This window comes from Mus musculus, chromosome 9 (genome assembly GCF_000001635.26).
Source record: "Mus musculus strain C57BL/6J chromosome 9, GRCm38.p6 C57BL/6J".
Classification (NCBI taxonomy): domain Eukaryota; kingdom Metazoa; phylum Chordata; class Mammalia; order Rodentia; family Muridae; genus Mus; species Mus musculus.
The window spans coordinates 123,547,410-123,559,440 of record NC_000075.6 but is presented as its reverse complement, the minus strand read 5'-3'; the positions used below and the strand labels follow the sequence as shown (position 1 = coordinate 123,559,440).

The 12,031-nt window shown below is 41.0% G+C and overlaps 1 protein-coding gene across 3 annotated transcripts in view; it reads right to left on the bottom strand.

The window, feature by feature from the left end:
• Sacm1l (SAC1 suppressor of actin mutations 1-like (yeast)) overlaps positions 1-12,031 on the bottom strand; it is a 62,848-nt gene that overhangs the window by 33,160 nt on the left and 17,657 nt on the right. For 2 of the 3 annotated variants that reach the window (NM_001357485.1, NM_030692.5), the window contains exons 4-6: positions 10,452-10,579; positions 6,624-6,773; positions 157-216 (exon numbers count right to left, since the gene is read on the bottom strand). In NM_001357485.1, the coding sequence (NP_001344414.1) occupies positions 157-216; positions 6,624-6,773; positions 10,452-10,579 (338 nt within the window). The remainder of the gene's footprint in view (positions 1-156; positions 217-6,623; positions 6,774-10,451; positions 10,580-12,031) is intronic. The other variant, XM_017313703.1, reaches the window with a different exon arrangement.

Here is a 12,031-nt window from a genome sequence, read left to right as displayed (position 1 = left end):
AGAACTGAGAGGGCAAAATTATGGTCAAGTGTGTGTGTTATAGTTACGTTAGATTAGTATTATTTACCCACTCCCTAGTAAGTGCTCAGTCATTTTATAGTACACATTCAAACATGTATTAGGACAAGGAAGCAGAGTTGAATTGGAGTACATTACCTCTGGCTGAGCAGACAGTTCCCTGAGCAGATGCCCGTTCCATACAAACCGCTGATCTGCCTGAGAGAAGTTTTGAAATTTAATGAAATATCTCCAACAACAGAAATGTTCTAAGTTAGAAAATGACACCCATCAATGCCTCCACTGGTGGCTAATATGATTTTCTCCGACAGGTCCCAACAAAACACATCTCACTTCAAATCTGCTCCTCCTCTCCCCATTCCTATCTGCATTAGAACTCACTGAAACTCTGGGTATCCTCTCCCACCTTTCTAGGTAATCACTGACCAAAAGCTAAATCTCTTTCAGAGTCTGTGGTAGTTTGAATATGCTTGGCCCAGGGAGTGGCACTACTAGGAAGTGTGGCCTTTTTGGAGCAGGCATGCACTTGTTGGAAGAAGTGTGTCACTGTGAGGGTGGACTTTGAGATTCTCCTCCTAGCCATGTGGGACAGTCTTCTGGTTCCCTTTGATGTAGAACTTTCAGCTCTTCCACCACTGTGTCTGCTTGGACACTGGCCTTGATGATAATGGGTTGAACCTCTAAATGTGTAAGCGAGTCCCAATCAAATGTCCTTCATAAGAGTTTCCTGGGCTATGGTGACTCTTCATGGCAATGGAAACCCTAAGACAGAAGCTGGTACCAGAGACTAGAGGATTGCTGCGATAGGTCTGATCATGATTTTGTTTGGAGGAATGTGGATTTGGGGACTCTGGATTTGGAAAGTGGTGGAATGCTTTAAGTGGGGCTTGATGGGCCATCCTAGTATGATATGGAAGACATTGCTGCTAAGGATGATTTGAAATGGGGGGTGGGGGGTTGACTTAAGAAGTTTCAGAGGAGAAGAATGTCAGGATATGGCCTAGAGACTATTTTTGTGACACTTTGGTAAAGAATGTGGCTGTTTTTTGCCCTTTCTGAAAAGCCTGTCTGAGGCTAAGGTGAAGAGATTCAGATTAACTGCACTGACAAAGGAAGTCTCAGAAACACCCAGCATAAACTTTGTCCTCGGGGTTACTCTCATGAAGAAAATTTTGATCAAGTGTAACAAGCTTAAAAAACACAAAAAACAAAAAACAAAATGTATGCTTCAGGTAATAAAGGGGCACCAGGAAGTAGAATGAAGTCGAGTCCTATGTTCCAGGAGATAAACATATCAAGGGATGGTGACCTCAGTGCAAGATCTCACCTAGCTACGCTTAATGTCTATGTTTTCAGTTGAACAAGGAATAGTTTGGAATTTTAATATGGAATGAACTACAATCCAGAAATGGAGGGCACACTTGTGATCCAGATCCTGAGAAACAGTGGCCATGAAAAGCTTAGGTCCAGGCATGATAGTACACACCTTTAATCGCAGGACAGAGGCAAGCAGATTGGAGTTCAAGGCCAGACTGGTACAGAGCAAGGTAGGTTCAGACGTGGTGATACACATCCTTAATCCCAGCATTCAGGAGAGAGCCATGCAGATCTCCAAGTTCAAGATTAAGCTACAGAGCAAGTGAAGGAGTTGGGAAACAGAAATGTAATAGAACAAGGGGACCATGTTTCAGCCCCAGCAAGCAGTAGAACTCAGCAGCTTCAGCCACGTGGCTCTGGATTTCTAGTCAAGAATGGAAGGGACTACTGGGACAACTAATGTTAGTTAGCTGGAGCTAAGAAACTAGCAGTGAGTAAGAAGAGACCAGCATCACAGAGGTGAAATCTTCTGGGAAATGTTTTCTGAGAATACAAAGCTGTGTTCCAAAGACAGCCAAAGTTGTACCTCCTGCTGCAGCTGGACTTGGTAATGTCTAGGAATCAACTAGGTGGTACTGGTTTTGAAGGCATTAAGTGATCATGGAGAGAGAGCAGCTGAGGCATGGCACTATGAGAAGCCAGGGAAGGACATTGATGGAGGTGCAGCCTCATTTGCATTTGACAGCCTAGGACTGAAGGGGTCTTACAAAGAAGTTGAGGCTTGGCACCATGATGAGAACCTATGAGAGGCTACTGGAGACACCTGGTTGCAGCAGAAAACTCCAGCAAATTGGAGCTGCCAGTACCAAGGGACGATCACCAAGAACAGCAGCAGCAGTGGAGTGGATTCAGCCAGAGCCTAGAGTGCTACTGAGGGCAGAGCTGAAGTGAGCCAAGCCCTGTGGAGGACCCAGAAGATCATGTGTGGATCCCAGACACTGGAACAAGAGGCTGTAAAGTTTAAGTTGCCTTGAAGGTCCTAAGATGTTAAAGATGCCAGAGCCGTGGGAAACAAGCTACCAACAGGGAGTAAAACCAGAGAATGAAGTTTGTTGCTGCTGAATTTTTGCCACATCTGCCAACAGCAGTCACCAAGGATGAAAGGAGTTGGAGATCTGAAGAACACTTTGACATCAGACATGGAGATGCAGAGTCTGAAGTTTGCCCAGCTGGATTTTGGTCTTCTTTGGTCCAGTATTTTCTCACTGTGATATTTTGGAATGGTAACGCATATCCTGTAATGTTTGAGGTATGGGATCTGCTTTTTCATTTTGACTTTATAGAAGATTATAACTAAATGATTGAATGAATGTCAGAAGACACTTTGATCTTTGGATTTTTAATATTGTTGAGACTGCTATAGTCTATGGGGACTTCTGAAGTTGGACTAAATGTATTTTGCATAAGGTTTGACCCCCATAAACTCATGTGTTTTAACAAGCCCATGGAAGCCAGGGAGTGGAATGTGGTGCTTTGAATATGCTTGGCCTAGGGAGTGGCACTATTAGGAAGTGCGCCCTTGTTGGAGTAAGCATGGCCTTGGTGGAGGAAGTGTGTCACTATGGAGGTGGGCATTGAGACTCTCCTCCTAGCCATGTGGGACACAGTCTTCTGGGTCTCTTTGGAATAAGATGTAGAACTCTCATCTCCTCCATTGCCATGCTTGCCTGGATGCTGTCATACTTCCTGCCTTGATGATAATGGACTGAACCTCTGAATGTGTAAGCCAGCCCCAATGAAATGTTGTCTTTTATAAAAGTTGCCTTGGTCATGTCTCTTCACAGCAATAGACACCCTAACTAAGAGTCTACACTCATTTCTCTGTCTCCACTATTGCCACCCAAGGACAACACTTGACCCAATATAGCTACTGCATAGCTATTTGGCCTCCATCTTGTCCACTCCTGCTTGTCTTTAGAGGTAAAGAAATTCTACACATGTCCTTTCTGCTATCTGCTCAGTTAGTTCTTCAGTGACAGCCACCTCAGAGCCTTATCTTTTCTTGGTCTCTCTGGAGATCGGGCAGCTACTACTTAAAGGTCTGACCTCCCCTCTGGCCGTCTAACAATCTCACAAATCTAGAGGTACCTGGGTTTACTCAGCTTGACAAATGGACTAAGTAGAGAGCACTTTGCTGAGCCGCATTCCATAGGGAATGACCTATGGGATAATGACTGGTGGAGTATCATGTCTTTTATTGTGTGTTCCCAATTAGTTTGTACTACCCATACTTAATTGTTATCATTGCATAACAGTATAATTATAGAACTAAATATTTTATAAGCCAGTGAAATGTGAGTAATAACTTGCCATTTCTAAAATGTTGCATTATTTGGAATGCAGCTTGATAAAAAGCATAGCGCTAAACAAAATCACTGTTGAATTATAAGTGGAAGCAGCAAGGAAAGAGCCATAGGATTCTGCCACATGGCTTTATAAGGATCAAAGTCTTTAGGAAGCTGAAATGGAAACCTTTAAGGATAACAGTTGGAAAAATATAGTCAAGGAACCAAACCAAAGACAAATCCTTAGTTCTATGAAAAAACACTGACCATTCAATGTAAATTTTTTGTTGTCTGAAGATAAAGTTTTAATTATCATTTTTATTGCTCTCTGTAAGTGACATTTTTATTTAGCTTTAAAGAATATCCCTGGCTGGATCCAGCAGCGCATCTTTAAGTCCAGTGCTCAGGAGGCAGAGGCAGGCGGATCTCTGTGAGCTTGAGACCAGCCTGCTCTAGTAGTGGAATTCCAGGGCAGCCAGAGCTATATTATGAGGTCTTGTCCAAAAGAAAATACAAAAATATTTTTAAAAAACATCCCTTTCTGTCATAGAAGAAATAGGTTCTAGCTCCTACAACTTAGGGTACTGTTTTACTCCCTTGCCAAAAGCCTCCCTCACCCATTATCATCTAACTGATAAGCCTCAGCTCCAGGATAACCTTCCTTGGTGGAGCTGTCCCTGGCACTACCAGACAGAATCAGACTCTCCTTCCTACAGGATCCCACTAAGGTTTGACCCTTGTCTCCAGTGGCAGTCACCTCTGCTTGTGCATGCTTGTTCTATTCTCTAAGTCCACTGAAGGCTCTTCTGTAGCCTCCCCCAGCCTTGAGTAGGCTGATTCAGACCTTGCTGCCACTGTGAATGAGACCACCTGGGGTGGAGCCTTCTGACCTAAATGGTTTATTGTTCTGTCACCAGCCTCTGCTCTTCTCCAAGAGCTGCTACCTGCTGAGAGGCTGAACAAGCCTTCTTGAGAAATTCCTAAGACAGCCGGCAACTGGCAATTGACACCTTACTGCCAAACTAGTGCTGTCAGCCTAATTGCTTACAGGCGTGGATCAGCGGGAGATGGGCTTTCCCCCTTTAAAAGCACAGACTCTTAGTAAACACTGGGCCTTGATCAGAAAGCTGTCTTAGTCTCTTGCCTGCCATTTCCTCCCTTACAGCTCAGGCCTCCCACTCAGGAACCCAGTTCCTGTGGCCGCGGGCAGCTACACTCTTTCCATAGCACAAGGCCTTCAGTTTTTCATTTTGGGTCCCCATTAAGTAGTACATGCCTGGCATACATCAAGCAAAGGAGAAACAGGAGAGAAGTTTGATAGACATGTAAGGAGGACAGCAATTGGTTTTAAATAGCATCAGTCTCATTTGCTTAAAAGCCCAGTTTCTTGGTTATTTAGCTTATATCTAACTTAACATACAATTTTACTTGATTACAATGTAAAATCTTAACTCTAAATAGCTAAAATACTAAATTAGAGAAATTTATCATTTTCACTAGTCAGTCCAGGACTGGCAATGTTCTACAGATAGCAACCTTTATAATTCTGTATGCCCCTAAGTATGTCCATGATTTGTTAATTAAAGAAAAAGAAAAATAGGCAGGACTCGGGGCATGGCTTAGTGGTAGAATGCTTCATGCTATGTATGAAGTCCTTGGTTTAAGCTCCAGAGCCTCACGCATAAAGTAAAACATAACAGATGAATAAAACCAAGGCAAGCCGAGCATGGTGGCCCACGCCTTTAATCCCAGCACTCCGGAGGCAGAGGCAGGCGGATTTCTGACTTCGAGGTCAGCCTGCTCTACAGAGTGAGTTCCAGGACAGCCAGAGCTACACAGAGAAACTCTGTCTTGAAAAACCAAAAACAAAAAGAGAAAAGAAAAAAGAAAATAAAACCAAAGCAGCAAAAAGCCATGTCCCTAAGCATCAGAAACTCAGCAGCAGAGGGCATTTAAAACCTAATATTAAAAGTACACTCATTTTAGCAAAACCTGTGGCACAAGCTTTGTACTCCCATTAGAAGGCTGAGGAAAGAGGATTCAAAAGTCAAGGTCTTCTTGGACTACACAGTGACTTCAAGACCAACCTGGGAATGAGACCCTGATGTGAGAGCATAGGAGCAGAACAAGATCAAGAATGAGAGAACACCTCCAGAGATGAGATTACAGGCCTCTACCTTCATAACTGGCTCAGAGTCTTAAATCAATAAATTGCTGTCTCTTCTACTTAAAAAACATTACAGTTCACAGGCCATTACCTATTAGAACACTGACTTTATTTTTATAAGCTTAATTATGTTGCTAATAGTGCTGAACTAAGAACAATGAAATCACAAATGTACATAACACAATTCTAGTTGTAGACTTGACACCCAAGTTTACATTTAATAGCTTGGTAATATTTATGAAAACTTATGAACTCTGGGGTTGGAATGGAGTTCAGTGGTAAAGTGCTTGCCTAATATGTACAAAGCCCAGGGTTCAATCTCCAACACCGTATTATGTGTACACACACATACCATGCATATACACATTCTGAAAAGTTTTCATCTGATCAAAGTAAGCAAAGTAAGTACGAATCTAATTAAAGTAATCACCCGTGTGACTAGACTCTTGAGTATTTACCTCAATTTATCTCAATTTTGGCTGTGTGTATATACACAGGGTAGGGCCCTTGGTGAGGCCAGTGATAAGAATTTGAAACATGGTATGTTTTCAAAGTCACACATGAGATTCTAATACAGTCAAGAGTAAAGGAAATCAAAACAGAGCTGGGTTATGGCTCAATGGGCAAGTGCTTGCCTAGCACATATGAGCCCTGAGTTTATCTCCAGGATGGAACATAGGTGGTAGGGGAAAAAAATTATAAATATTATAGGTAAAAGAGACATGCTCATTCTTAAAGCAATTAAAAAAAATTAAATACCTGAAAATCCAGCTTACCCTTTCTAAGAGACTCATTTCTTGGAATTCTGGACTCGTGTTAGATAGTCGCTGCAAAGTATGAGTCAAGTCATATGTTGTTGAAAAGTAAAATCCATCCATACTCAAGACATGGTTTAGCATTGCTAGGAAAGTTTTATTATCTTGTAACTGTAAAAAAGAAAAGGGAGCATTTAATACAGGGCACAGCTGAAAAGAACCAAGCAAGCAAGCAAAGAATACTCAAGTATAAAACATTTTTAATTGTGTATGTTTTTAATCTAGGCACTCCAGGCAGAATCTCTGTAAGTTTGAGGCCAGCCTGGTCTACACAGTGAGTTCCAGGTCACCCAGAGTTACACAATGGGGATGGGTGGGAAGGGCATTTTTAAAAAACAAACACTAAATTACTTTGGAAACAAGCATTCTGAAGAGGTGTAACTTTGTAACTCCAATAATCACTTCTAGAAAGTTTCCAAATCTCAATAGGGAGAGCTTAGTAGATTATTGCTTGGTGGGTACAATGCTTGCCATGCAAGCATGAGGACCTGAGTTCAGATCCCTAAGACCCACCTAACCCTGGGCACAGTGGTGCCATCCATAATCCTAGTGCTCCCACAGTCAGGTGGAATGTGGAAACAGGAAAATATCTGAAGGCTCATGACCAGTGATTGTGGAGACAAACTAGAAACCTGTCTCAAACAAAGGTGAGGACCAACACCTAGAATTGTCCTCTGACTGCTACATGTGGACCATGGCACATACCTGCCAGTCTATATACTCACACAATCACATAAACACACACACAAAGATTTAAAAGTGGAATAGAACAATACAATTTGTGAAAGTATCACACAAATTTCAAGCAAAAGTACTTTTGGAAAATAAGTATTGTTAATCTTTACTTTGTACCAGTGTAAAAGTTTACCATGATATAGATGTATATTTGGGGGGAGGAGGGGAGGATGAGACAGAGTTTCTCTGGGTAGCCCTAGCTGTCCTGAAACTCACTTTGTAGACCAAGATGGCCTCAAACTCAGAGTTCTGGGATTAAAGGCATGCACCACCATACCATGTTATATTTGCATTAATAACATAAATTATTCCACATAAGCTACTGGAAATTGATTGTTCTATAACCTTTAAGAGTTTTATGAAAATATTAAAAATGTTCTTGGGATTGAAGGGATAGCTCAGTAGTTGAAAGCATTGGCTGCTCTTCTAGATGACTGGGGTTCAGTTCTCAGCACCTACATGGCAGGTCACAATCATCCGGGACTCTATTTCCAAGGGGCTCAAGGCTTTTTTCTGACCTCTGCAGGCACCAAGCACATATGTAGTGTACATACATACATGCAGCAAATCATTCATACACATAAAATTAAAAAAAAAAAAAAAACAACCACCAAACGGGGCTGGTGAGATGGCTCAACAGGTAAGAACACTGACTGTTCTTCAGAAGGTCCTGAGTTCAAATCCCAACAACCATATGGTGGCTCACAACTACCCGTGACGAGATCTTTTGGCTGGAACCCAAAGATTTATTTGACTAGAGCGAGCAGAGCTGACTGGAGCAAACCAGAGTGAGCTGAGGTCCTAAATTCAATTCCCAACAACCAGATGAAGGCTCACAACTATCTATACAGCTACAGTGTGTACTCATATACATAAAATAAAAAAAAAAACAACCAAACAATAACAACAAACATAAGCCAGTTGGTGGTGGCACACGCCTTTAATTGCAGAACTCAGAACACAACCTCAGGCAGATCTTTGAGTTGGAGGCCAGCCTGGTCTACAGAGTGATTTCCAGGACATCCAGGGGTATGCATAGAAACCCAGTCTCAAAAACCAAACGGAAAAAAGATGTTTTTACTGCTGTTGAGGCTTGCTCCTTTTAACATTACTGTAGCCATTTTGTATCCAGTCTCCATTTTGCTCATAAAGTGGAAGTAAATTCAGGTTCTCAGACTCTGCTTCCCAGAAGCCACTATCCATAGCTGACACTGAGAACGTCTCCTAAGAGGCCCATCAGCTTACAAGTCAACTGATAACGCTTTGCTTAGTTAGCCAAAATGCAGTACCTCCACCCTTGCCTTCTGAACTTGGTTTTTCCTGTAAAGAGCCTACCCTAAGAGCATACATATTAGGACCACAATTAGGTTCACAAGTCCTTTGTTGTGGACCTGATCACTCTTGGGGTATGCACTCAATAAACTATTCTTGCTTAACTGAAATCAGTGTTCATATGCTCTGTGTGGAAATCCCTGAACCCCAGCAATTACAACTTATAAATGAACAGTGAAAGTAACATTAGCATTGCATTTAATGAGCCATGTGTTTACATCTCTGACATAGAGCCTCATTATATAGCTCATGTGGGCCTGAACTCTGGCTCCTCCTGTTAAGTGCTGGAATTACAAGTGTGTACCACTACACCAAGTAGTAGGTACTGCTGGGTTCAGTTTATAATTCAAACTATCAGAAACATAAAAACTAAAAAGAGAAAATTACTTCAAAAAAATTATCAAGAAACCTGAGCAGTGCCTGCCCATTGATTGTTCTTTTTCATTTATCATTGTCATCTACTCTGACATTGGTAAATGTTACCAACTTTCCTAAGTCTAAAGGAGTTTTTGGCATTTTATTCTTTGCACTCTGAATACCATATAATACTCTGGCAGTTTCTTGAACAGAAAGTGTGTTGTGGCTATCACTTGCTCTTCCTTTCTATCCCAGCCACTCCACTGTGATAAGTGGGTAACTAAACCTCTGGCTTTATTCCCAGTCTCTAGACTGGTGACTGCTATGTTCCCCTAGTCGAGCTACTCCATGACTCCATCATTATGTCCAATTTCAAATCACTTTCAGAGCTATCATTTTTGTTTGTTTGCACTTTCATGTTTGCAAAGTTACTTCCTCAGGTGATATGCCTTAACAGTTACTGTGTTGTTAAAGGTAACTGTGTGTTAACTAAACCAAGAGACTGACATCTGTAGACAAAGGAAATGAGAGTATGTGAAAACATATGCACACGTTCTGTGCACACACGAACACACACACTCTCTCTCTAAAGTGTGTGTGTGTGTGTGTCTGTCTGTCTGTCCCATGTGATTAACAGTGAAGAAAACTTTCTTCTGGAAGAAAAAAGAAATGGAAAACAATTTCAAAAGTATCTAATATTTTATTTTTCTATAGTGAATAGTTGGCTAGGGCCAAGTATTAAGTTCTTTTATTTTTATTTATTTTTGGTTTTTGAACATGGGAGTTTCTCTGTGTACTCCTAGCTATCCTGGAATTTGCTCTGTAGACCAGGCTGGTCTCCAACTCAGAGATCTGCCTGCCTCTGCCTTCCAAGTGCTGGGATCAAAGGCGTGCGTCATCACCACCCAGCAAGTATGAAGTGCTTGGGCACTCTATTTGTCCTTTTTTCTCTGTAAGAACTTCATAATTTAAATTTTTCATTACTTAAAAATAAATCCAACAAAATATATAAACTTTTAAAATTTGCTTTTTTAATGATTTTTCTAAAAATATGTGCATTGATGTTTACCTACACGTGTGTCTTTGTGAGGTGTCAGATCCCTTGGACCTGGACAGTTGTGAGCTACCATGTGGGTGCTGAGAATTAAACCCAGGGTCCTCTGGCACAGCACTCAGTGCTCTTAACCACGCAGCCATCTCTCCGGTCCCTTAAAGAGTATCTCCATGGATAGGTAGAAACAGAGTAGAATAACTTTACTTACAAATTGTTTAATAACTAGGCTTATAAGAAATCCATCTACATTTTACAACCCCCTACTGTGTGGCATTTTTGAGCCTTGCAATTAATAACTACTAAAGTCTTACCTGAATATCAGTCAAGTGCAACATTGTCTTCTTATAAGAAAGAACATCAAAATCTGTGGCTCTCCAGACCGCATGATTAAAACATTCACCTACTTTCATCTTTTTGGTGATGACAACAAGATAATTACCTGAGAAAAAGAAAAGGCAAATGTTAAAAAAAAAAAACAGAATGGGGCTGAGGATTAAGATCAGTGGTAGAGCCCATGGGTCGGCATGTGTGAGACCCTGGGTTTGAGCCCTAGCATATCACAAAAACAAACAGAAAACACAAATTAATAGCCCTTATATGTCAACTTTAAAGCCTGGAAAAATGAGACTGCATTGAGCTCCTCCAATAAAAGGCCCATTTTTCAAAGCATTCTTAAAATTTATGAATAGAAAGAGTAATATACATTTAGAAAAAAATCCTATTAAAAGGACAATCAGTATTTTTCTCAAGAAGATAAAAGCAAACCTTTCGATAGCCAAAGAGTTGAGCTTAGCTGGTGAGAGTAGAGAGAAAATATTTTTTCTCTCCCGTCAATCTCAAGGCACACAGGACTTATTGTTGCTTATTGTTGTTTTCCAAGCTTGTTCTTTGAAATACTAGAATTCTCGACACCATTCCTTTGTCCTCTTTACTCTAAATGGTGCACAAATGTGCTGGGGCAGAATACCTACCTAGATACTGTGACCCTACAAAGGAGCAATAAGTAGTTAGAAATCAGCATTATGACAGCTCATCTTTACAGCTCATCACAACAATCATCTTTACCCTGATCATTAAACACAGTTCCCTCACCCTTCCTTGTGTGAGATAGAAAACAGAAGCTGGGGTCTTGCACATGATAGGCAAATACTACCACCAACCTATAATCCCAGCTCTCAGATTAATTGTTATGATCTATGGGTTCCATGATCTACCTCCAACTGCTGTGCGCAGAGGTTTTATATATAACCCTTTCCTAGAAGCGGTCATACTGTGCTACAGTATCTTATTACGTGTATATCTCCATTACTAGATTGTGAACTACAAAAAGAAAAGGAACATTTGAAATCTATTGTAATCAGCACCTAACATTGTGACTGAAATTTAAAAAAAAAAAAAAAAAGAAACTTTTAAAAAGTTCAATAAAAGCCAGCACTTGGAAGGCAGAGGCAGGTGGATTACTGAGTTCAAGGCCAGCCTGGTCTACAAAGTGAGCTCTAGGACAGCCAAGACTATATAGAGAAACCCTGTCTCGAAAAACCAAAACAAAACAAAAAAAAAGTTCAATAAAATGTAATTCAGATGGAAATGCACCTTGTTGTCTATGCCTATAATCCCAGCACCTGGGAGGCAGAGGCAGGATAGTGAGTTGGAGGCCAGCCTTGAATATAGAGTGAGTTCAAACCCAGCTATAACTATAGATTAAGACCATATCTCAAACAAATACCTTCTTAATAACACATACCAAATATTACAGTGTAACATATGCTGTCGTTTCAGTATAAGTTTAAGGGTTGGCATACTCTGATAAATCAATGTATTAAAATGTTTTAAATGGGCCAGGCATGGTGGTACATGCTTTTACTCCCAGCACTTGGGAGGCAGAGGTAGG